At 42.9% G+C, this 26,246-nt stretch overlaps 1 protein-coding gene and 3 non-coding genes across 8 annotated transcripts in view; 2 read left to right on the forward strand and 2 right to left on the reverse strand.

Moving 5' to 3' along the window:
* Positions 1-1,269: 1,269 nt before the first annotated feature.
* LOC147336638 (5S ribosomal RNA) lies at positions 1,270-1,388 on the reverse strand. The gene has a single exon (XR_015128692.1). It is a non-coding gene; the product is annotated as a 5S ribosomal RNA (ribosomal RNA).
* Positions 1,389-1,743: 355 nt separating this feature from the next.
* Positions 1,744-1,862, forward strand: LOC147336639 (5S ribosomal RNA). The gene has a single exon (XR_015128697.1). It is a non-coding gene; the product is annotated as a 5S ribosomal RNA (ribosomal RNA).
* An 847-nt stretch (positions 1,863-2,709) lies between these two features.
* LOC147336640 (5S ribosomal RNA) lies at positions 2,710-2,828 on the reverse strand. Its single transcript, XR_015128696.1, has one exon. It is a non-coding gene; the product is annotated as a 5S ribosomal RNA (ribosomal RNA).
* Positions 2,829-12,353: 9,525 nt separating this feature from the next.
* LOC147336641 (NACHT, LRR and PYD domains-containing protein 12-like) overlaps positions 12,354-26,246 on the forward strand; it is a 327,736-nt gene continuing 313,843 nt past the window's right edge. For 4 of the 5 annotated variants that reach the window (XM_086285503.1, XM_086285504.1, XM_086285505.1 and 1 more), the window contains exons 1-10: positions 12,354-12,436; positions 14,249-14,380; positions 14,493-14,642; positions 14,749-14,862; positions 17,697-17,938; positions 18,055-19,840; positions 21,870-22,043; positions 23,028-23,204; positions 24,342-24,518; positions 25,479-25,652. In XM_086285503.1, the coding sequence (XP_086141629.1) occupies positions 14,292-14,380; positions 14,493-14,642; positions 14,749-14,862; positions 17,697-17,938; positions 18,055-19,840; positions 21,870-22,043; positions 23,028-23,204; positions 24,342-24,518; positions 25,479-25,652 (3,083 nt within the window). In that variant the 5' untranslated portion in view covers positions 12,354-12,436; positions 14,249-14,291. The remainder of the gene's footprint in view (positions 12,437-14,248; positions 14,381-14,492; positions 14,643-14,748; positions 14,863-17,696; positions 17,939-18,054; positions 19,841-21,869; positions 22,044-23,027; positions 23,205-24,341; positions 24,519-25,478; positions 25,653-26,246) is intronic. The other variant, XM_086285507.1, reaches the window with a different exon arrangement.

Below are 26,246 nucleotides of genomic sequence, written 5' to 3' on the forward strand. Positions count from 1 at the left end.
GGCGTAACTGGGTGTCATTACCGCCGACGTGAAATATGATTTTACTGAATTTACGTTTACCCTTAGCCAGCAGTTTTAAATTTCCTTCAATGTCGCCTGCTCTGGCCCCTGGAAGAGAATTGACTATGGTTGCCGGTGTCTCTAGCTTCACATGTCTGAGAACAGAATTGCCAATTACCAGAGTTTGACCCCCGGCGGGTGTGTCGCCGAGTGGGGAAAAACGGTTAGACACATGAACGGGTTGGTGGTGTACCTGGGGCTTCTGTTTAGGACTATGCTTCCTCCTCACCGTGACCCAGCCTCCCTGTTTCCCCAGCTGCTTGGGACCTGCCGGGGAACAGCTAGCGGGGCCTACGCTATTTTCGGCTGCACCAGCTACAGGGGCCTGGCTAGCTACGGGTGAATGAAGGGTGCGAAGCCGAGTCTCCAATTCAGTAATCCTGGCCTCCAGCGCTGCAAATATGCTACATTTGTTACAGATATCATTACTGCTAAAGGAGGCCGAGGAGTAACTAAACATCTAACACAATGAGCAAGAAAGTGCAGGAGGGACAGGTGAAGTAGCCATGGTGCTAATGAGTCGGCTACGAGCTAAGCTAAGCTAGCGAGACAGTACAGAGACAGTGAGTGAATACTTTGGCTATAAATTAGGTAGTGAGTACACAGAAAGTGTGCTTCGGATGAAGCACGTGAAGATTATACTATGAAAGAAGAATGTATTTAAAAGTTGTTAATTAAATTGCTAAGCAATTAAGCTACTCAGAAACACCACTGTGTTTGAGCAGGAACAGGAAGTGATACTCTACCACAGAGCGAGCGAACACCAAGTGACAGCGCCACCAATGTTAAAATTGGAAAGTCGCGTCACCTTCACCTTGCTCCATGTTAGAAACTCCATGGTATCGTGTTCCCTGCTCAGGGTAGCACACTGATGCGCATTTATTCAGTATTCTTCGGGGCCGCAGTCGGCAGCCAATAAGAGTTAAAACTCGTTGCACAGGAGTGTCAGGTTGACACTGTGCCCGCTGCACGCTACAAGGTTAACAAGTTCCTCACTACTGAGCCCAGACGGACTAGCCGTAGACATTCTCTACATTTACAGAATAAATAAGTTCGTGTATTTCCTAAATATTTCGTTCCTGTTGTTCTTTTGTTTTGTTTTGCACAAAAGCGAAATGCAATGAGGAGCGTTGTCATGAAGCTTTTCCTCAAGCTGCCTCCACTGAGTGAGCAGTGGCGCCCTCTGCAGTTTGTGTGTGGAAGTGCAAAAGCTTACAGCACCTGGTATGCCCAGGCGGTCTCCCATCCAAGTACTGACCAGGCCCGACCCTGCTTAGCTTCCGATATCAGACGAGATCGGGCGCATTCAGGGTGGTATGGCTGTAAGCGAGGGAAACCTGCTATAAAAGACCTTTTATACTTGGCAAATGTCACACACTTTGAAATATAATTGTACTAAGCCTCACTTGTTACAGCGAAAACATGCAAACCTTTGTTGTGAACTGCAACTTCAACACTGAGCTGCAAAAATGCTTTTCCCGCGGTAACGTCACCATAATAACACATGTTACTTTCTCACAGCACAGTGTTAAAGTGACAGAGAGCACACAGTGTGTTAGGACCATTTGGAAGTCCAACATTTTTGTGCTTTGGACAATTCAACTTATATACAGGACATAAAAACGTAAGCATGACTGTGTCATCACAGCATGTATAAAGAGGCTGTTTGTGAAGCAGTCCCTCGCTTACGGCCACACCACCCTGAACGTGCCCGATCTCGTCTGATCTCGGAAGCCAAGCTGGGTCGGGCCTGGTCAGTACTTGGATGGGAGACTGCCTGGGAATACCAGGTGCCGTAAGCTTTTGCATTTCAACACACAAATGACAGTTTAAATATTGAAACGGATCTGAGGCACTCTTTAAGCTCATTTTCGAATAGGATGGTTAGTGAGTCTCACGCAAAGAGCTCTTCCACTCATGTTCTAATGTCAAATTCTTCAAGCGTTACATCAATATCACTGTACATGCACAGAGCACCTGTAGATGTTTTTGTGCAAACACTCACAATTGTTTATGACGTGAATATTGCAGCATTAAGTATGCATTATAACTGTGCTGTCATGTGCAGCTATTAAAAATAAAAGTAGAAACTAATCAATATCTTTCACTCTAAATTGCTTTTTAAATCCCAATAAATGGGTTACAGTATCTACATGAACCCCGTTGTCGAGGAAGCCTCTCACTTACGGCCATACCAGCCTGTTCTCATCTGATCTCTGAAGCTAAGCAGGGGCGGTCCTTCATAGTCGCGTCACCTTCACCTTGCTCCATGTTAGAAACTCCATGATATCATGTTCCCTGCTCAGGGTAGCACACTGATGCGCATTTATTCAGTATTCTTCGGGGCCGCAGTCGGCAGCCAATAAGAGTTAAAACTCGTTGCACAGGAGTGTCAGGTTGACACTGTGCCCGCTACAAGGTTAACAAGTTCCTCACTACTGAGCCCAGACGGACTAGCCGTAGACATTCTCTAAATTTACAGAATAAATAAGTTCGTGTATTTCCTAAATATTTCGTTCCTGTTGTTCTTTTGTTTTGTTTTGCACAAAAGCGAAATGCAATGAGGAGCGTTGTCATGAAGCTTTTCCTCAAGCTGCCTCCACTGAGTGAGCAGTGGCGCCCTGTGCAGTTTGTGTGTGGAAGTGCAAAAGCTTACAACACCTGGTATTCCCAGGCGGTCTCCCATCCAAGTACTGACCAGGCCCGACCCTGCTTAGCTTACGAGATCAGACGAGATCGGGCGTGTTCAGGATGGTATGGCCGTAAGCGAGGGAAACCCACTATAAAAGACCTTTTTATACTTGGCAAATGTCACACACTTTAAAATATAGGATTGTACTAAGCCTCACATGTTACAGCGAAAACATGCAAACCTTTGTTGTGAACTGCAGCTTCAACACTGAGCTGTGTTAGATTATAATATTATTTTATGCCATGCTATACCCCTAATTAAAGATTGTGAATTATTATTTAGTTTTAGTTTGCATTATTCTCCTGAATTAGAAGAAGCTGATAACTATTGCATTAGTTAAACTGATGTGCATCACATTAAACTGCTGACTTGTTGTGAATGAATGATATTGTTTTATGATGCAGTATACTGCTGAGTTATAAGAAATACTGTTCGCAGAAGGTTATTGTCTTATTTGTCTGATTAGAAGAGAACAGAATACGCTGGAGTTTTCTGCCCCATCTCAGCAGGAGCAGATAAACAGGGAGCCAAGGTCGTAGCTTAGGCGCTGAGTGAGAGAAAGCATGTGAATTTTTAGGCTTTTTATGATATGGTGGAGGGACCAGAGGCTATAAAAGTTTGAGCAATGCTCCACCATTTTGAGATCTGAGACTGTCTTCATCAGTGTCCATCTCCCACGTGTGTGATCATTAAAATCATCGTTTGACTTAACCCGACCGGACCAGTGTTGTTATTGTGGTTTTTCTCTTGTCTCCATCCCCAATATTTTGAACTCGTAACAGCTTGGGGGCTCGTCCTGTGGTATTGGGGTGGAATTTAAAAGTTTGGACGGTCCGAGGTTGTCGAACGGACAGACACGAGCCAGTGGTCTGATGTGAGTGGGCATAAGCCGGCTTATTTAAAGGTAAGGCACTACCTGTTGAATTATTTCCAAAGTGTGCCAAATTGGATATGACTAAATTAAAGTCTACTCACTGAAATTACTGGTAGAGTGTCTGTTTTGATTTTGATGAGAATCACCGTCTGTTATGCAGTTAAAGTTGCTTAAGAGTATTTAATGAAGTTGAAGAAATATGAACGTAATAATGTTGGATTTGAGTCCCTGGATATTGAGTTAAAGGCTCAGGTAGTTTGGTAGGGAATTGGCTATGTGTTGTTATAGAAATTAGGTCAGAAACTGTTCCCAGAAGTAACAGATACTGTTTAATTGATTACAAAAAAGTTAACTTTCTTCGGTCGGACCCGTTATGATAAATTTGTCAAAATCGGTTAGGTGAAAATTATTATAGGACGGCACTGGAAGTTGCTAAGAAGCGCATAGCCCGGAGGTTACGCTCCCTCCTGGCCGTGGACGCGCGGCTTTGACCTGTCGTCGAACAGGGATAGTTCAGTTTGGCTTATCTGTGGGGTACAGGGCATCCTGAAATAAGCTAGGAGTTACCGAGTCTCCTCATCGTTGAAAACGGTGTCATGTGCTTGTTTGGACAAAGTTAAATTGAGTTAGGGATTTTAGAAGTTAGGTCAGAAACTGTTCCCAGAAGTAACAGATACTGTTTGATTGATTACAAAAAAGTTAACTTTCTTCGGTTGGACCCGTTATGATAAATTTGTCGAAATTGTTTAGGTTCTTTAGAGATTAGGTCAGAAACTGTTCCCAGAAGTAACAGATACTGTTTAATTGATTACAAAAAAGTTAACTTTCTTCGGTTGGACCCGTTATGATAAATTGGTCGAAATTTGTTAGATGCTGAATCTGTCAGGCCTGTCAGTGGTTGTAAATATAAGACGTCTTTGTAATATAAAATAAAAGAGTTTTGTCTGAGCTTTGTGTGACCCTGTGTGTGACGACAGCGCACTGCAGCGCTGCGAGCTATTTTTAGACTGTGTGTGAACATGCAATAGAGCTGTGACGCGCACAGAGGACTTTGCTTCCTGTTTAGCGTGTTATTGAGTTTTATAATTTTGATTTGCAAACAATGATACATGCCTGTAATTAAAACGCTGATTTTGCTGATTATAATATTACAAATAAGGTTTTGAATGACTAGGGTGTGAATGAAGTTGGGTTTTAAAACTGAAACTCAGAGAGGAGTGTGTTGGGAGACTGGCATGTAGTCTGCAGTGCAAAGGTGGGCGTCTTGCCTGCTGGTCTATTTAACAGTGATGAAAATGATATTAAATAAATCTCTCAGTGTGTTGATACAGGTGGCTACGGGCCTGGACCAACTGCCCCCACAAGCACAGCGGCCGAAGCAAAATTATAGTAATGGAAACCAAACTCAGCAAGAATCAGCAGCTGTGAAAAAGACAGCAGCTAGCAGAGAATTAAAGGAGAAATTAAGAGAAGTTTTAACACATAAAATTGGGGCCAACAGACTTGTGGAGGTTGGGAAGGCGTCCGGAGCATCACAACAAAAAGGTGAAACAAAAACACACACAAGCAGAGAAATGTGAGAGAGAGGCACGTGCTAGAGAAATGCCTCGTTTGAGAAAAAACGTTAAATTAGCCCATTTACAAACGCACATACACGCAATGAAGAAACAGCTTACACCCATGAACACGTGAAGATTTTCCAGCAAGTTTAAAGCAGTGAAACGTAACATACATCCGCCGTTAAATAATAAAGTTTATCCACTACTAACAAATAAACTCTCTGGGTTGCAGGACAACAACTTAACTTCAAAAAAAATTTTTTTTAAAATGACATAACTGACAGTTAAAACATTTTTTGTTCATGTATTTGTATTTGTATTGTCTTCGGGGTTTTTTTTGCATACCATGTCAAGCTTTTCTGTATATAGTCATGTCGTAGATTTCGGAGCAAACAAGAAATTGAATTGGATTTTAATATTGCAGTGCTTGGATTTCGGATTTGGTGCTTAAAACTTCTTCGACCATATGTGGGGTTTATTTTATTTTGTTTTCAAGAAGCGCACTCTACTTTTGTTAAATGTGCACAACTTTAATAATTGCTAATAAATGCAATTGTGTTTTCTACACCTACTGTGTACAAGTCCTCTGTTGTCATACACCCTTAGCTCCTACAAATCTAGAACCTGTCTGATCTGGTCCATATTTCCCTTCTGTCCTCGTACTGTGGTTAAAGGTAACTATACTGCCGTACTACAGGCAACGAAGGCAAGAAGTAGCACTAACAGGTCTTACATGCCCATTACTAGTATTGCACCACCAGTGTTACATACTCATTGCTAATCCTTTTCATTTTGGCCAGTCCAAGCATTTAGAAATAAATAAACACAAAAACACCATTCAAAGATAATTTTTACTTTTTCTACTTATCAGGTACGACCAATCTGAAACATCTTTTGAAGAAATGAACAATATATTCTAAGCTTGACCTCAGGCCCATCAGGTTAATGCAGTCATTACATGGACATGTTTCATTTTAAAATGAGATCAGAATAGTTTGGCATTAACCCTTTAGAGCCGATCGGAGCGGGAACGCTCTGTTATGCGTAACTATTTTTAAATCCCAGTAGCACTGCAACCACGTAAGCTAGCGCAAAAATTTTTTTTGCATATGAAACCGGAGGAGTTGTACTTACATCTGATGCCATCAGCTTGTCCTAGGTCACGGTTTCCTTCCACATAAAGCTTTGCAAAAACTGCATAAAAAGCCCTTGCAGGAACAAAAACATAATATTCCAGAAACACGCTTTACCGATCTGATCAGCTGTTCAAAACACTTCCTACGTTGGAATAGACGTCAGCGCGAACTTTTGGATTTCCGCCATTACCTGCCCGAAACCGGAAGTGACGTCATTTTCGCGGAAATGTAGTCTTTTTTGCGATCAGGGCCTCAGGGCCTATACTGCTCTTTTTAAAAGTTATCTTTGACTTTATGACTTTCTGTGTCGTTTCTGGGATGCTTAGGACTCATATTGCACTGCTGGAAATAGTTTATTTTGATGCATATGCTGCTTTTTTGCAAATTTGCAGTATAATATTTATTTTCGTTTTTCCTGCAGTGTATAAAAATTGGTGTATTTCAAAAATAAAACTATGAAGACACTCAAAATAAATTTCCTGTGGTGGGAAACTATTTTGTGCAACTTTTTTGTAATTACAGTTTTGAGGGATAAGACTCTTAAATTTCTCTAACTACAAATATATGTTAAAAAAGCAAAAACGATTTTCAATTTTTTTGTAGTTTATTGCACTTTTTTGCAATTTATGTAATTACTATGCACTTAATGAATACATATTATTAAAATCTGGGCTATAATGGTTGTATTGATGTATAGCAACTTGAAATGCTCCCAAAAATGGCTCCACAGCATGTAAAAATATAATATAAGCTCTGGCGGACTTGGTTCTATGGTAGGTCTTAAAGGGTTAAGTCATAAATCTGTAAGAACAAACCTGTGTTCACAAACATCTTTATCTCTCTTGTGTTTACTGCGCGGGTCTGTGATCCTCTGGTAAATGTAGCTGTAAATGTTGTTTTCCTAATGCAGGTGTTTCAATATACACGAATACTGCTGCGTTCATACACCGATGTTCTCCATGTTCTTTGCAAATAATGCAAATGCTTGTGGATGGTGCTGAGGATTTATATGACATCTTTCAGTGAATCCCACAGGCTGAGTTCTTCTCTCTTTGCCTAACTGCTTGCTGTCTCTGAACCAAAAGTCAAATTATCCATGTGCTCAAGTGCAAGTGCAAGTGCTGATCCATGTTCTCAGCCAGTGGTGTGACTGGTGTGGGGACAGGTGAACCAGTCTGACTGAAGCTGGGAGGTGAGGACTTCATTCATTTAATAACAGCCCCTCTCGCTCAGTTTTTTCATTCGCTCTTGCTCAGATCTCTGCGAACCTGCTCGCAGTGTGTCGCTCAGTGTGGTTTATCATCTTCATCTTAACTTCCTGCTTCTATCATGGTTAAAGCTGATGAATCCTCTGGACATCAAACACTGATGGTGTTATTGGAGCTGAGTGAAGTTTGATGGATTTATTATCCACGCTGTGACACATGGCAGCTGTCAGAGCAGAACACATGAAGTCAGCAGGTGTGTTTAAATTCAGCCTCTGCTTCCTCTGGAGGTCCATGACATCACAGCGTGGCCGCAAAGGGCGTCCAGAATCCTAGCCTCCCACAAACATGTCCACCTTCTCCCTGGATTTGAAGCACAGGTGGGCCCACCCTATCCCAAGATGCATTGCAGCGTGGTGGTGGAACATATATTTTGGGTCCAGAGATAGAGCAGCGCTCTCTCTAAGTCTTTGAGGATGTTTTCTGTTTGAGTCTGGCTTCAGTCTAATTTAGCAGCTGTGACATCAGAGATTGTAGGGGAGGAACAGCCACACCCACAGGTGAGTTTCCCACCCAGAAACAGAGCGTGAACATCACCTCTGTCTGTGCTGTGTTGGTCACAAGTTTTGTTCTGGGCTTTTAAGTGGAGGGTGGAGCTTGTGAGTGATGGAAGCTGAGAGCGGTGTTTGCAGATGCTCAGTGTGAAGTTAATTTAAGAGAGTTTAAGTAATATTCAATTTCAATCAAAAACAAATTAAATGATGGGGTTGAGTTTTGAAATTTACATTTATGTACATGGAATTTCCCTAAAAAGATGGAGCAGCCGAAGAGTGAACTGTCAAAAGTACTGAATATGACGTCACTTATTTATGTGCGAATGTTTAATAATAAAGTCAGTCATATATCCACAAACACAACAAGCTGAAAGTCAGTGATATATGTATATGTGTGTATATATATATATATATGTATATATATGGCTGGCAAAATCCCATCACCACCTCCTCACGGTGCCAGCTGGAAACAACGACCCTCGGGAAGTTGGCTAACGGTGAGGGTCCTCGACGTCAGGTGGAGTGACGCGCTGGTCGATGTATTCCACAGTCACATCCCATGCAATGACGTCTCAAAAAGCTAGGGCGTCCCCCGTAGGCGACGCGCATCGTCCCCGCCTGAACGACGTGAGAAGTGGACAAAGGCTACCTGCTCATAGACAGAGTGGGCTGAAGAAGCAAGCCCAAATCCGCCTTGGAACCCTGAACATCGGAACAATGACCGGAAGAAGTCGAGAATTGGCTGACGCCCTAAAAACCCGCCGCATCGACATCGCGTGCATTCAAGAAACCAAGTGGAAGGGAGCGAAGGCACGAGACATTGGAGAAGGCTTTAAGCTTTTCTACAATGGCAACCGGGCCCAGAATGGAGTGGGCATAGTGGTGAGTCAAAAGCTCCGGGACAACGTGGTCGAAGTTACCCGCATATCGGATCGCATCATGTCAGTGAAGATCGACGCCGACCCGACCGTCCTACGGATTATCTCCTGCTATGCACCACAGACCAACTGCCCCGACGAGGAGAAGACAGAATTCTGGCGCGCCCTCAACGACCACCTGCAAACGATTAGCCCTGAGGAACATGTGGCGGTAGGTGGCGACCTAAATGGACATGTAGGCAAGGGGAGAGACGGATATCACCGATTCCATGGCGGCCAAGGATTTGGGACCAGAAACGACGGCGGTTGCCGGATACTGGACTACGCAGACGCCCACGATCTTGCCGTGACTAACACCTTCTTTAAAAAGAAGCCGGCACACCTCATCACGTACTCCAGCGGCGGCAGAGACACCCAAATCGACTACTGGCTAGTCCGAAGACCCCATCTCAGCCTAGTCACGAACGTAAAAGTCATACCATCAACCCATATTGGCCCTCAACATCGGCTACTTGTGATGGATCTCCGACTCAACCTGGCCAACGACGACGAAGAACACCAACCACGACGGTGGAGAAGATCAAGTGGTGGCGCCTCTCTGAGTGCAAACAACAGCTTATAGACGCCCTTGAACACCTCGACGTGGACTCCAATGAGCCAGTGGACAAGGCTTGGGAGAACGTCGCCAGTCAAATACGTGACGCAGCAGGCAACACCCTTGGGGCGACGAAACCAGGGAAGCACTTCATTGACAAGCAAGTATGGTGGTGGAATGATAGCGTGCAGCAAACCATCAAGGAAAAGAAGTCGGCACTCAAAGTGTGGCTTCAATCCCGCAGCGATGGCGACTACCAGCAATACAGGGCCCTACGATCGGACGCAAAGAAGGCGGTAGCAGCGGCAAAGGCATCGCACTATGACCAACTGTATGAAGAGTTGGACACGCCCGGAGGAGCAAACAAAATCTACCGCCTTGCCAGTAGCCGCCATCGAGCAACACAGGATATTGGCCAGGTCAAACACATCAAGGATGCTAACCATCAAACCCTCCGCGACCCGCCCGCCATCCTCAATCGCTGGAGCGAGTATTTCTCCGAAATCTGCAACGTGGAGTTCCCTCACCAGCCAATCCACAGTGCCCCGCCCGTCCCAGGACCTGTCCCGCCAATCACCATCAAGGAAGTGGAAACAGCCGTTAAAAATATGAAGAATGGCAAAGCGACCGGACCAGACGACATACCAGCCGAAGTCTGGAAACTGCTCGGGCGCCAAGGCGCCTTAGTCCTCGCCAGCCTGTTCAATAGCATCATCAGAGACGGGACCGTCCCAGCAGCCTGGTCTACCAGCATAACAGTGCCCATCTGGAAAGGGAAAGGCGATGTGGCTGAATGCTCCAACTACCGCCCGATCCGACTCCTAAGCCATACCATGAAGGTTTTCGAACGGATCATCGACGCCAGGATGCGAGAAATCGTCAACTTAACGCCCAACCAATGTGGCTTCATCAGGGGGCGTGGCACGACGGACGCCATCCATGCTGCCCGCCTGCTTTTGGAGAAGCACCGAGAGAAGTCCAAGACCATCCACATGGCCTTCCTCGACTTGGAAAAGGCGTTTGACCGTGTCCCACACGACCTCATCTGGCACTCCCTGCGATCACATGGAGTTCCTGAAGCCTACGTCAACTGGACAAAGCTCCTCTACCGACAAGTCACCAGTGTGGTCAGAAGCCCAGTGGGAACATCGTCGCCCTTTAACATCAATGTGGGCGTCCACCAAGGTTCGGCACTCTCCCCGCTGCTCTTCATCCTTTGCATGGACACTGTGACGGCGGATCTCCAGTCACCCCATCCCTGGACACTTCTCTACGCCGACGATGTCTTCCTGGCTGATGAATCGCGAATAGAACTGCAATATCAAACGCAGCAGTGGAAGACTCACCTAGCTGACTTCGGCCTGAGGCTTAACACCAACAAGACCGAATACTTAGAGGCTGGCCCCCAGACCGACGGCACGATCAGCGTCGATGGAGAAGATCTGGCGAAAGTACCTCATTTCAAATACCTCGGATCGATGATCAGCAATGACGGCGATATCCTACTAGATGTACGAGCCAGGATCAACGCAGCGTGGATGAAATGGCGCCAAGTCACCGGCGTCCTGTGTGACCGAAGAATGCCCAATCACCTCAAGTCAAAGATCTACAAGAGTGTAGTGCGCCCTGTCGCCCTCTATGGATCCGAGTGCTGGCCAGCCACCGCAAAGCACGAACAAGCCCTCCACACGATGGAAATGCGGATGCTGCGATGGTGCCTAGGCCTGACACGATGGGACCACGTCATGAACACCGACGTTAGAAAGAGGATGGGAGTCGCGCCAATCACAGATAAGATGCAAGAAGCGAGGTTGCGGTGGTACGGACATGTGGTACGGAGCGATGAGAACTCAGTGGTGAGAACAGCACTGCGGCTCAGCCCCCAAGGACGTCGACCTAGAGGCAGACCAAAGCGGAGATGGATGGACCGAATCAAGGACGACGTGAAGAAGATCGAAGTCGATCTGACCGACGCCCTTGACCGACCCAAGAGGAGACGACTTTGCAGAAAAGCGGACCCTGCAACCAAGCGGGAAAAACGCTAGGAGGAAGAAGATATATGTATATATATCTGCATGATGTCACTGTAACCAGTGACATCATGCAGTTTGTGTTTTGACCTCCAGAGGGCGACAAATCCGCACAGACAGAGAGCTCAATTCAAATTTTGCTGCCATCAGTAATAATTCTTCAAATATAATCATCAGTGTTTGAGCAGTTATGATATCAGGGACAAACTAGACATGTGTGACAATACTGAACATGTCACATGACACACCTTAAACATCATGTGATCCACTCTCAGTCTGCACTTTCATTCATGACTTCAACAGGTTGAAATGAGCTTTGAAGAAACATTCAGTGAAATAAAGCTTTCATCACAGGATTCATGTGAGCAGCAGATGAACTTTGTACCAACAACATCTTCAATAACAGAATCTGAATGAAGCTCAGGTGTTGATGCTGCTCACTGATTGGACGGTTGGTTTCAAATGTCTGCCTCCGCCTCTGCTGCACAGGTGAAGGTAGAAAGTGTGACTGGATCTATAGACTGGAAACAGAGAAACATGCTGAACATTTGAAGCTTTGCAGCAGAAATGTTCATGTTACAAATACAGCAGAGCTGATCTGGGATCAGTGTGTTCACACCTGCAGCTACAACAAGGTTTCATGTCTCCACACGTCAGCATGTGAACTTTCTGACTCAGTCTGAGCAGTCAGACGACATATTTTTAAAGTTAACACATCAGCACACATAGAGCTGAGCCCCTCCCACCTGTGAGCTTCAGGTGGAGTCCCGCCTCCTTCCTGGAAGAAGCTCACCTGTGTGTCCGTGTTTAGTGTCCAGGTGTGGAGCGGAGCTTGTTGGTGTGTGAAGAAACTGTAAGTTTGCTTTGTTTTCTCCTTTAACAATTTGTCTTTGTATTCATGGAAACAGCACAAGCTAAAAAAAGTCACAAGTTAGTCTTTTACCTACATGTAGTTGATAGTTTCTAGATTCTGATGTCTGACTCTGCTTTAAAATACTGCGTCATAAAATGTCCGCTTTGTTCACACCATAAACGGTTTTGACAGGTTTTACATTTCGAAAATAAACTCACTGCATTTTGGTTAATGACAAAAACTATTTAAAGATAAATGCATTTAAACGATCAATTTTTTAAAAATATTTTTTTAATAAAAGTCACAAGTTTCTGGTTAGGCATAGTATTTATACTATATTCCGACTTTTAAAATAATACAATACTTATTTAAAGTCATTGGTTTTTGCAAAGTGCCGGGTTACAAATGTTATTCAGTCTCTATCTGTGAAATAATCTGTGAATAAAGGAACATGAACATGAACACTTCTGAGAAAAAATTTTTTTTGTCCAACTATTTACAGGGGCTTGAGTATAAAAGCTGAGAGTCTTTAAGCTCTTCTTAGCTGAAAAAACTGTAACATAAATATGTTTTTGCTGAGCAGCAAGTAAAACTGCCCTATTGTCTAAAAGTAAATCCCTGATGCCAATTGTAAGGTTAATATTGTTGATTGTCATTTATGCTTAGAAATATTTACTCATATATGCTTAGAGTTTTATAATCGATTGCATGATGATAGAGGTTTGATCCTTAGTAGTCTGTAAAGACTCTGTGTGCCTTCCAGAGTGCTCTGGCATGCACACACAACTTGGGATCATTAGAGAGGTCATACCTTCTTTTATTGTTTTATGCCTACACCTAGTCTTGTCTCCTCTGAGCTCAGTTTCTGAAGGCCTCTCATATTAAAATAAATAAAAAAAATATAATGAGAAAATAAGAATTAAGAATATATATTTAAATCCCAACAATAGCTGGACTGCAGGTTTAGGGAAGTTGTTTATGGGGTCACATCTTGACCCCCACACATACAAACACATCTGTTTTTGTATGTCTCCAGTATGAGTTTTGTCCAGTTCTCTCCCTCATGCACGAGAAGCTCAAAGAGCTCTGCCTGGTGTTCAAAGCTTTTTGCTGTTGTAGTTGAATTGTCTCTGTTCCAGCGAGGGGTTGTGCGAGGCAGGCCCATCACCAATCATCATCTTTATGCTGGCATTATGTCCTGTTTATGCTCTTAGTAAAGTATGTTTGAAAAGAAAAAGAAAGTCAAGTCATGCAGAAGGTTGAAGAGTGGTACACTATTCATGTTGAAAAAATAAATGCACTTTATTGATAATCCACAAGTTGCAGACTTAAAAAAATATCATTCCATTTTTAATAAAATTTGAAACTGCTCAGTGAAAAAAGGGAGATATAAGATACATTTAACTCTGACAAGACAAAGATAAACATCTACAAATTAATTTGAAAATCTCCTCCCACTTCTCACCTGTCCTACAGTTTTTTTTTTATGTCATAACACAAGCATTAGCAAAAACATGATCCGAGCAAATAATTTCATTTCAAGGGTACAATTAAATTCCTTGCACATAAATGCAATAACTCAGCAGCCATGCTCACAAAGAAGCCATTCAACCTACAACACAGTCTTGGAGGCGGAGCCCAAAGAGCAGCTAGCAGTTACAGTATGAACTCTCTGTAAGCAGTCAGCTTGGTCCTGGGCACTGTTACTGAAATGAAAGCTGCGTCTCAGATGGATGTTAGTCCAACACATCAGACACGACCTCTGCAGCTCTCAGTTGATGTGCACATGAATGATTTGTGTTTCCTCTGCAGGTGAAGGTAGAAAGTGTGTGTGAGCTGATGTGAATTGAGCAGCATGGATCAGTGTGAGGACAGAGAGGAGGGAGTCCCTCCCTCTAAAAGCACTCTGTGTGGGGAACATGAGAGCCAGACCAAAGCTCAGAGGTGAGATGACCATCTCTAACTGTCCATGACTCTTCTCCATGTCACAGCTCAGCACTCACATCACTGCTCCATCATTATTCACACTCATACCTCTGTGTGTGTTGTTTTAAAGCCCAGAGCTGTGGGGCGTACCAGGCTCAGCTGGACATAACCCTGAAACTAATCCAGAGCCTGGACCTGAACCCAGCTGTGTTTCCTTAAAGAGCAACGTGTCGAAGGGTATTGGTGAAAACTTTAACAAAAGACTGTTATGTGACAAAGAGTAAGTACATTATTTTTATGAGATTGTTCATCATGTCTTTAATTTAATATTTCCAGTTTTTCCTTCCTGTCTCATGAAGCTGTTACATTTATTGTTTTTCTTTTAGGATCAATAAGAGTCCAGAATCTCCTGGACCTGAACCCAGCTGTGTTTCCTTAAAGAGCAGCGAGTCGAAGGATTTTCGTCTAAACTTTAAAGGCTGTTCTTCTCCTGCTGAGAGGTAATGTGTGTCTAGATGTTGTTCCTATATTTTTGAATAAATCCTCATGTTTAATATCAGCTCAGCTCTTTTTCACACACATTTCTATGTTGGTATGTGAAGCGGTGTGTGTTGGAGTGTTTCCACAAACACAGCAGTCAGAGTGGAAAGAGTGGATGTTGTAGGAGGTGTTTGTGTAGTGAAGAGGCTGAGTGTCTGTAGGACTCCAGCTGCTCCAGCAGGTGTCTCCTTTGTGCTTTGCTTCAAACACAGTGTAGGGAGGAGCTTCCACTCAGGTGTTTCAGGTGTTGCTGGATGGAGGAGGACAAATAGTTTTTCCCTTCAGTGACACTTCAGCAGCTCAATGTTCTGGGGAGATGTTTGTCTTTATGAAGGTTTATGGATTCTTGTTCTTACTTTGGTTAAACTGAGCAATACATTTTCCATCTAACATTTAAAGTAAATTTCCAGGTGAATAAAAGATCTGCAGCTGCAGCCTCTGTGATGTTTCACAGTCTGAAAGTAACAAATTCAACCAGAGTTCAAACAAAGGCTTAATATACGTGTGTGTTTGATATAATGCCAACAAGTACAAATAGGTGTTCTTACAGGTCTTAATCACAGAGGTCTGATAAGTCTGGTGACTTTCACACTCAATAATTTTGCTGCCTTTTATTTTATATTGGCCTTTTTAAAGCCCTTCAAAGTCTCCCACATTCATACAGAGCTTTTAACACCAAACTCCTTTACAGTCCTTCTCCTCTCACACACGATCACACGACTGATTTGTCTGCAGCAGCTGTGTTACTGCTAGTATTTTATTATGTGTGTAATCTCCTCATATTGTTCCTGTGGTTTAGTTTGACTTCCTTCTGCAAACTCAGCTGCTCTGTTGCTAATACACGTCTCCATGAATATGATTGATCAGATGCTGCCAACACCATGTGTTTCATGTGAACTCTCAGCTGAAAGCCTGGGTTGACTTATCGAGTTAATAACAAGCTTCACGTGACTGTGAATGCTAAAGTGAATCCAGATAAAGGAACGAGACCCTGCTAATGTTGGACTCACTTCTTAGTGTAGATCCGAGGAGGAAGTTCAACATAGCCATTCTTTGTGCTAGCTCGACCAAACCTGAGACCACAGTGCAGGATAATGATCATCATCTGTCTCTGTCAAGGACATTTAAAATCCACAAATAACAAACATAATTATATTTGATCATTAAAAATATGTTTTCACTTAAAAAAGCATGAGCACACTGGTGGATTACAGAAACATGAAAACTGGTTAACAGTAAAGTTAATTTAGGTGTAAACAAAGTGTCAAACATACTGAAGTAGAAGGACTGATGTCTGTGTTAACCCTCACATGGGCTGTACAACATTATATAGGGAGACAAAAACAGAGATTATCGTAGCCATCGCTCTCTCGCATGGACGTGGCAGTCTTGCTGTCTGCTGCGAATCCTCCCCGTACCTCCGTGACCTCGTCTGGTATCTGCTCCCTCCTCTGTAAGAGACAGTAAAGGAAAACACGTCTCTGCCTAGTCTTGAAAATCTAATCTTATCATCCATTGTTCTTCTAGGGCCTCTTCTTCTTGTGGCCTCAGCTAACTGCTAATATTTAAATGGCTAACATTAACGTGTGTGCCAGCCAGGTTAACATTAATGATGAACTATGATTAATTAACTGATGTTGAAACTGGAGCTTTACTGACCTCTGAAATTCCTCCTAAAGTGTTATTCAGTGTTGTGACAGTCAGCTGCTTCAGCTGCTGCTGGGATGGGCTGTGGCAAAGAGAACAGAGAAAATCCAAATCAGAGTTTTTCTCTGAATTAAAAGCAAGGAAACAACAATATATTCTACATGGTGAAACTGATGGTTTATGGAGTTTGGGTCTGTTTTTCTGTATTCATGCAGATAAAGTGTAAACTCAGATGAATTATACCATCAAATGTTAAAGGAAAATATCAGGATGAGTGTCTGTGAGCTGAGAAGGACGTGAAGCGAGCAGTTTATCCCAGAGCTGAAGCTGCTCTGTGTGCAGAGATGAGCTCAGATTCGTGCTGTGATTGATCAACAGTCACAGAAATGTAGACTTGTAGTTATTACTGCAGTATTGTCACAGCAGATACTGATAAACATGTATTATGAGGATGGATGATCAAGTTTCTCACTCTCTCCTTTAAATCTCAGTTTTTTTTCTTCTTCACAGTTTATCTGTTAATTTATTAATGAATAACACTGAAAGAGTTTCTGTTATATTTCCCCTTGAACATCACCTTATTAGGGCGGCTTTAGGAAATAGCCCCCCTCCAAAGAATGAATAAATGAATGATGATAATAATAAAATGATTCAAAAGCAGAGCTCAGAGTGGTAGACTGGTCAAACATGGATCCACGGGTGGTTCAACTGCATTTGGTGACGTGACTAAAGCAAATCTTTCAAATAATCCCACCATCAACGGGATGTTGTCTCCTTTACTACGGTTACTTTACTTGGTCACTGTGTGAATTTCTTTGAAATGAACCAAATTCTTTTATTTGTTGGTTGTTGCATATTTAACCTCTACAGTCAGGAAAGGAGGAGATGAGGCCTCAACAATGTTGGGTTGTAGCTGTGGTTCAGGTTAGAGTGAGTGTCCATGGAATAAATGTAAGTCAGTGAACTGGAAACATGACTGTGTTCAAACTTTGTTTTCCTTTTTATAATGAGTCTAATCAAAGGTGGACAGAAGTATCTCCACTGTGACTTTTCAGTGTCACCATCAGAGCTTCTGCACAGTGTCATCAAATCTGGATGTTTGTCACTAACAGTCACTGATTTTAGTGATGAAGAAATGTGTTCACAGAGGGAGGAAGAGGAAGAGGAGTGGTGTTTGTGAGGAGGAGCAGCCGTCCTGCTGTGCTTTGTGTCAGGACGTCCTGAAGGATCCAGTCTCTACCAGCTGTGGACACTGGTTCTGCAGACAGTGCATCTCCTCATACTGGGACCAGTCTGCTTCATCAGGAGACTCCTCCTGTCCCCAGTGTGGAGAAAGATCCAGAAGCAGAGCTGGACTGCAGACAGCCAGTCAGAGCAGCTGTGTACAAAGTAAGACTGAACATCTGTCTGCTGATGGACTCGTTTCTGAAAACTGGACTTCTTGTGTTGTTCAGACATTGAAGAGTTTTCTTTCTCTTTAGTCTCATTGTTTTTCTTTCTTTCAGCAGATGTTGGTCTGCAGGAGGTTTTAGATGAACATAAGATCAGTCTGAGGAGGAGATGTGAACGTGTGACTGAAGGAAGTGAAACAGGAAGTAGAACCCTCCTCAACAGGATCTACACTGAGCTCTACATCACAGAGGGACAGAGTGAAGAGGTTCATAGCCAACATGAGGTGAGGCAGCTGGAGACAGCTTCCAAGATGGACGCCCTCCATGACGCTCCAATCAGGTGCCAGGACATCTTTAAAGCCTTACCTGACCAACAGAGACCCATCAGAGTGGTTCTGACCAACGGCGTGGCTGGTGTTGGAAAAACCTTCTCAGTGCAGAAGTTCACTCTGGACTGGGCAGAGGGCTTGGAGAACCAACATGTCAGTGTGGTGGTTCTGCTTTCATTCAGGGAGCTGAACCTGATCAGAGATGAGCAGTACAGTCTTCTGGAGCTGCTCCATGTTTTCCATCCAACATTACAGAAGGTCACAGCAGAGAAGCTGGCTGTCTCTCAGATTTTGTTCATCTTTGACGGCCTGGATGAAAGCAGACTTTCATTGGATTTCACCAACAGGAAGCTGCTGTCTGATGTCACACAGAAGTCATCAGTCAGCCAGCTCCTGACAAACCTCATCCAGGGGAATCTGCTTCCCTCGGCTCTCGTCTGGATAACTTCCCGACCCGCAGCAGCCAATCAGATCCCTCCCACATGTGTTGACAGGCTAACAGAAGTACGAGGCTTCACTGACGCCCAGAAGGAGGAGTACTTCAGGAGGAGATTCAGTGATGAAGAGCTGTCCAGCAGAATCATCTCCCACATGAAGACATCCAGGAGCCTCCACATCATGTGTAGAATCCCAGTCTTCTGCTGGATCACTGCTACAGTTCTGGAGCACATGTTGACTACAGAGCAGAGAGGAGAGCTGCCCAAGACCCTGACTGACATGTACTCACACTTCCTGCTGGTTCAGACAAAGAGGAAGAAGAACAAGTTCCATGAGGGACATGAGACGAGTCCACAGGAGCTGACGGAGGCTGACAGGGAAGTTCTTCTGAAGCTGGGGAGGCTGGCGTTTGAACATCTGGAGAAAGGAAACATCATGTTCTACCAAGAAGACCTGGTGCAGTGTGGTCTGGATGTGACAGAGGCCTTGGTGTACGCAGGAGTTTGCACAGAGATCTTCAAAAGAGAGTTTGTAATCTTCCAGAAACCAGTCTACTGCTTTGTTCATCTGAGCATCCAGGAGTTTCTGGCTGCAGTCTACATGTTCCACTGTTTCACCAACAGGAAGACAGAGGTGTTGGAGGACTTCCTGGGACAAAAGTACAGTGGGTCAGCTCTGGATGATTTCCTTAAACAAGCCATGGAAAAGTCCCTCCAGAGTAAAAATGGCCACCTGGACCTGTTTGTCCGCTTCCTTCATGGCCTCTCTCTGGAGTCCAACCAGAGACTCTTAGAAGGTCTGCTGGGTCAGACAGAGAACAGTCCAGAAACCATCCAGAGAGTCATCAACAACCTGAAGAAGATGAACAGTGATAAAATCTCTCCTGACAGAAGCATCAACATCTTCCACTGTCTGATGGAGATGAACGACCTCTCAGTACATCAGGAGATCCAAAAGTTCCTGAAGTCAGAGAACAGATCAGAGAGACTCTCTGAGATCCACTGCTCAGCTCTGGCCCACATATTGCAGATGTCAGAGGAGGTTCTGGATGAGTTGGACCTAAAGAGGTACAACACATCATTGGAGGGACGACGCAGACTTATTCCAGTTGTGAGGAACTGCAGAAAAGCTCGGTGAGTCCAGATCTGATCATTAGCATTATTGATCATTGCTAATTAGTAGTTTAGTTAGTGTCAGGTTTCATGTTTCACCTCTCAGAGGGGAAGTCCAGATGCTTTTCTATCCAAGCTCCTTAGACAACTATAGATGAACTATGAAGTGAGCATTGAAAACTGAATTTCTCCGTAAATTTTCTGCAAAGTCAAAATTTATTGATACTTCAGTCTTTAATAATTTAATTTCAGGGCCTCTTTAGTACCAGGTTTTAGTACTCAATTCTACTCAGAAAAGTAATTAGAAGTTTGTATCTCCAGCCTCTACCAAACCAAAAAAAAAAAATAATTACTGCTAGAGTTGCAGTGCTGAAAACAAACATATTCCAAGCCCGAGATGTGGATCTTTTACACGCCCTCTCCTTTAGAATCTTTGATCATCATCCACAAAGAGAACAAATGAGGGCCATAACGATCAATAGCACTGGCTAAAAGTTGATAAAAACGTTGGAACAATAACACCTGTCCATTGTTGGCCTGTAGCCCATGGCCAGGTCTGACTGCATTCAGTCTTGATCTTCCAGTAGCTACAGGTCCCAGTAAATCCCCCCAGTACTCTATCTGTAGGCTGATCAGCTCCAAGTCCCCAACATTTCACCAATGCCAGGTTATGACTGTTATCATTGGCAGGCCAATCATTTGAAATAGCAAACCAGCTATAACCCATTGTTTCCAGGTGGCTAATTTTTGAGGCATAGATGATAAAGTTAAATTTAAAAGGTATAAATCTCCTGATCCATCCACCTGTTTCAAATATGCACTCACTCCTCATTTCAATTAAATGAACACTTTTGGTGTTACAGCAGCACAGCTGACTATGTGGTTTGCATCCATGAAACACTTGTTAGATTTTCTCTGCCAATGCCAAACAGCTTGCTCTGGTATTTACTTTTTCCGCTGTCATTTCCTGGATTGAATGTTTGAAGAAACAATTGGCCCATTTCGGGGAAATTTAAAGCTCATTAGCATGCAGAAGAACCAAACACAGGCACAACAGCCTGGTTCCACCTCATCCTGGTCACCAATTTGGTCACACACTAGTGTGGCATAGCATTTGTTACAAGTCAGCCAATGTGGTTGTATTGGTTACTGGCATGGACAGCACAACCAAGCTGATTCCACATGTGTGCAATGAGGTTAAGGTTAGGACTGCGGACAGGTCTTCCTCTCCACTCCCAAACGTAGTCGCTGATAAACCCCACTCTGTGCGTGCAAGTGTTGTCATCTGGAGGATAGAGTCCAGGCCCAGACTGTGGAGATATGGGATTGCCACTGGTTACAGTATCTCAGTATCTCTCTGCATTGAGATTTCCTCCAATAATGCAAAGCCTTATTTTTCCAGTGAGTAAGATTCTGCCCCACACTATCACACTGCTTCCACCGAAAGCTGTTACCCGATTGGTGCAGCAGTCAGCATAGTTTCTCCTTAACCAAATCATTTAAATATGGTATACTTGGAGCAGACATCAACTGACCACCGTAGCAGGGTTCATGCTCACAGGCACCAATCAAGAACCTGATTAGCATCACCTGGGCTACTAGAAGCTCAAAAGAAGAGTCAATAACAGAATAAGCTGTTTGGCACTGGCATAGAAGATTTGGCAAGATTTTTTTCATGGTTGCAACTGACATACTCAAATCTGCTGCTCTACCCACAAATGGATTGTCCTTCATTTCCTAAGAAATAGGCCACATTTAGGGAAAGATAATCAGGATTTTCATGGTATAAGATCTTTTGCCAAGAAGCAGTTATAGCAAAGGAATATTCTACCAACACAAATTTCCTTTTCTTTTGTGCTAAGTTTATATCCCATATGTTACTTTTTCTTTAGTAGGACATTTTTAATAAAGTGCTATTTTGCATTTTATCAGAATTTTAGAGCTCAGTCGTCAAATTGTTCACACACAATCACAGATGAGATGTTTGCATATTATGATGTTACCTTACCTGCTTTTATACTAACACATTTTATATTTTCTCTAATTGAAGACTGAATTCTTGTGGTCTCTCAGAGACTCACTGTGAAGTTGTGGCCTCAGCTCTCAAGTCAAACCCCTTCCATCTGATAGAGCTTGACATGAGTTACAATGACCTGCCGTGTCCAGGAGTGAAGCTTCTGTGTGCTGGTCTGGAGAGTCCAAACTGTCGACTGGAGACTCTGAGGTGAGTACACTGACTGCAGCTGTTATTTTTCTATAGTTCAGATATTTGGTGGAAAGTTTGAAACTTATTTCTGTTCATATATGTTCAGGATGTGTCTGCTTTGGAAATGTTTCCTTACCAAAAGTAACTACGACCTGCAGAATCCAAAAGACCAAACAACTGTTTTTTTTCTTTTGGCTCATTGTCAGACTGTAGCAGGATTCATTTAATTACTGAGAGTCTTTAAAATCAGGTTTCTAAATCATCCTCACACACAGCTTGAACCTCAGACTAAGGTACGGATTAGGATTGAGCCTGTAGTATAGATAGCTTTAGTAAATGCTATTGTGTGGAAAAATATGTGATGATAATGGTAAATGGCCTGTATTTATATAGCGCTTTACTAGTCCCTAAGGACCCCAAAGCGCTTTACATATCCAGTCATCCACCCATTCATACACTGGTGATGGCAAGCTACATTGTAGCCACAGCCACCCTGGGGCGCACTGACAGAGGCGAGGCTGCCGGACACTGGCGCCACCGGGCCCTCTGACCACCACCAGTAGGCCAAGGGTGAAGTGTCTTGCCCAAGGACACAACGACCGAGACTGTCCAAGCCGGGGCTCTAACCGGCAACCTTCCGATTACAAGGCGAACTCCCAACTCTTGAGCCACGATCACCCCATATGTTACAGATAATGTTACAGATACTTGAAAGAATAGCATCGCTAATTAGATTTTAATTTACATGATTTATTCTTTCAAATTTACTCAAACTGCTTTGGTTGTTACATTTGAGACAAAGTGAAACACATTCAGATAACTGTAATATTTATGATTTTAGTGCTCTGCACTTACAAAGATGAAGTCATATATTGCAGTTGCTTCAGGTGTGGTTAGTGTCTGACCTGCATGGTGTTTGAGAAAATCACATTGATGAGAACATATCTTAATAGCTAATCGATGATTTACTAGTGTGTGTGTGTTTTTTTTCTCTTCACTCAGACTGAAGGACTGCTGGTTGTCAGAGATCAGCTGTGCTACTCTGCTGTCAGCTCTGATGTCAAACCCCTCCCATCTGAAGCATCTGGACCTGAGTGACAATATCAGCCTGCAGGATTCAGGAGTGAAGCTTCTGTGTGCTTTTCTGGAGAGTCCACACTGTCAACTGGAAACTCTGAGGTCAGACACCAAATTTATTTGGGTGCTAAGATGCATATGATTTGGACGTTGTAGTGACACTAAACTGCAGATATAAAACAATGATCAGTATACAATGAAAGTATGTCTCATGCGTGTTTTCAAAAAGACAAGCATCATTGTCAATTCAGTTCTGGATTTAACAGGGAGCCAATAAAGGGAAGCCAAAACAGGAGAAATCTGCTCTCTCTTTCTAGTCCCTGTCAGGACTCATGATGCAGCATTTTGGATTAACTGAAGGCTTTTCAGGGAGTTTTTAGGACTTCCTGATAATAATGAATTACAGTAGTCCAGCCTGGAAGTAATAAATGCATGAACTAGTTTTTCAGCGTCACTCTGAGACAGGATATTTCTAATTTTAGAGATGTTGCACAAATGGAAGAAAGCAGTTTCACATATTTGTTTAATATGTGCATTGAAGGACATGTCCTGGTCAAAAATGACTCCAAGGTTCCTGACAGTGTTACTGGAGGTCAAGGTAATGCCATCCAGAGTAAGAATCTGCTTAGATACCATATTTCTAAGCTTTTCAGGGCCGAGTACAATAACCTCAGTTTGATCTGAATTAAGAAGCAGAACGTTAGCGGCCATCCAGGTCTTTATGTCTTTAAGACATTCCTGCAGTTTAACTAATAGAGGTGTGTTATCTGGCTTCATGGACAGAGTTGGGTGTCATCAGCATAGCAGTGAAAATGTATGCTATGTACAGTACCTGGTACAAGTGATTCCAAAAACTTTGTACAGTTTTGATTACTGGTTGAACCTCTATCTATCTGTTTAACTTTTCATTAATACTGAGTCAGGTTAAACTTTATTAATCCCAAACTGTCAAAAATCCTGTGTTCCTTAAATTTAAGATAAAAACAAACTCATTCGAATACCTCTGTAAAGTTCATACTCCAATTATTGGTCACCTCAGAGAGATGAGGTCATGTGGTCAGGTTTGTTTGGAGTCTGACCTTCTTCCTGTTTGTGTCTAAAGTTTGATTCAATCTTAATGTTAACAGAAGGCTTGATGATGATTCATGATAATAAGTCTGTTGATTAAAAAAATAACCTCACTGATGAGGACATCAAAAAATGAAACTTAAATATCTACATCTTTTTTTCTTCATTCAGAATGACAAACTGCAGATTGTCGGAGGTCAGCTGTGATTACCTGAACTCAGCTCTGAAGTCCAACCCCTCCCATCTGAGAGAGCTGGACCTAAGCAGCAACTACGACCTGCAGGATTCAGGACTGAAGCAGTTGTGTGTTTTTTTGGAGAGTCCAGACTGTATACTGGAGACTTTAAGGTCAGCACCATGTTTTATTTGTGCTGAGATAAACATGTGAAGAAGAAGAAGTCCAAATTAAGTTTGTTTCAAAGCTGAATATCTGAGCTTCAATGAGGTTTGAATTTCAGTGTGTGTTTATGGGTCTTTAACATAATTTAATGGATTCTCACAAATTTAGTATTTGTAATTCAGATAATTCTTGCAAAGAATTACTGCAATCTAAGAATGGCCAGAAACTGCAGGTTTCTTTCTGCATCTTATTTCTAACATTAATTCAAATCTTCATTATCTCACTTTCACTTGACACTATACACTGTACAGTTGTGCGTCATTTAATTTAATACAGTGGTACTGTGTCATGTTTAACCGCCAATCAGAGCCAAGGATCAGACACTGACAGCCGCTGACAGGTTCAACAGGTTTCTTGAACAGGTAGACAGTCCTCTGATTGTTCTCCATGCGCCAATTCTTATCTACCAATCTGAGAAACACAGCCTTTATCGATTTCCAGGCACAATGCCAGTGTCGCAGATGGTGTTGCAGCAGATGGGACCACTTCACCATCTTGACTGGAATTTACAGTCAAGATGGTGATTTAAAGAAACTTCAAATGTAAAGAAACTGTTAACAGAAGAGCTGAGGCTGTTGTGTGCATACTCAATCCAAGTTAGATGGGAGCTCAAGGTGACTGAGTTTGAAGATACTTCACATCGTAAGACTATTTCTACCTACTGGTTTGGCCAGGACTCACTCCAACAATTTATTTACCAGGATGCAAACCTGACGTTAAGCTCACCTTTCCCCCTAAAGCTTCACATGTCAAACACAGTAAGAGAAGCTGAAACACAGATGTGAGGAGCAGATGTTCATCAGATTATGATGTCACTCTGTTTTATCTTCATATACATTCAGTCTTGTGTTTATAATGCAGATTTTCTGCTGTTATAAAAACACATTTTATATTTTCTCTAACCACAGACTGGCTGGTTGTGGACTCTCAGAAGCTCACTGTGACAATGTGGCCTCAGCTCTGAAGTCCAAATCCTCCCATCTGACAGAGCTGGACATGAGTTACAATAAGCTGCAGGATTCTGGAGTGAAGTGTTTGTCTGCTGGACTGGAGAGTCCAAACTGTCGACTGGAGAATCTGAGGTCAGTTCACTGACTGGTTTTTACTATATTTCAAATCTTTATGTTTGAAACTTTTTTTTACATGTTTTCTTCTTAAATTGACTTGGCTGTCTCTGACCACTACTGTGTGTTTTTTAACATCGCCGGTTTTATTCAGCGGAAGACCTCGTGCGAACTGTGAGGAGGCGCTATCCAACCTCTGAAGTGGCTGCAAATTTTACCAGGGTTTTAGACGAATGCTACCCTGTGATTTTACCTGCACCCTGTGATTTGATTTTTAATCATTTTAACAGCAAACTGAAGAAAAGCATTGACTCCGTTGCTCCACTCACCACCAAAAAGATTAATGTAAAACATGCATCACCCTGGAGAAATGAAGAAGTCAAAAAACTCAAAAGAAAATGCAGGACAGCAGAAAGGAGATGCAGGAAAAATAAAAATACTATCAACCATCAAATATTTTGCGAGCAACTTAAAATGTACAATAATACATTAAGGAATTCAAGAAATTCATACTTCGCCAAAATAATCAATAATAACAAAAATAATCCCAAGGTCCTCTTTTCCACTATAGATCATTTATTTAACCCTGATTTTAACATCTCCCAAAGAACC

The sequence above is a fragment of the Aulonocara sp. 'chitande type north' Nkhata Bay genome, linkage group LG3 (genome assembly GCF_057382095.1).
Source record: "Aulonocara sp. 'chitande type north' Nkhata Bay isolate Kocher_YH1m ecotype deep benthic linkage group LG3, A_spYH_male_GT1.1, whole genome shotgun sequence".
In the NCBI taxonomy this organism is placed as follows: Eukaryota; Metazoa; Chordata; class Actinopteri; order Cichliformes; family Cichlidae; genus Aulonocara; species Aulonocara sp. 'chitande type north' Nkhata Bay.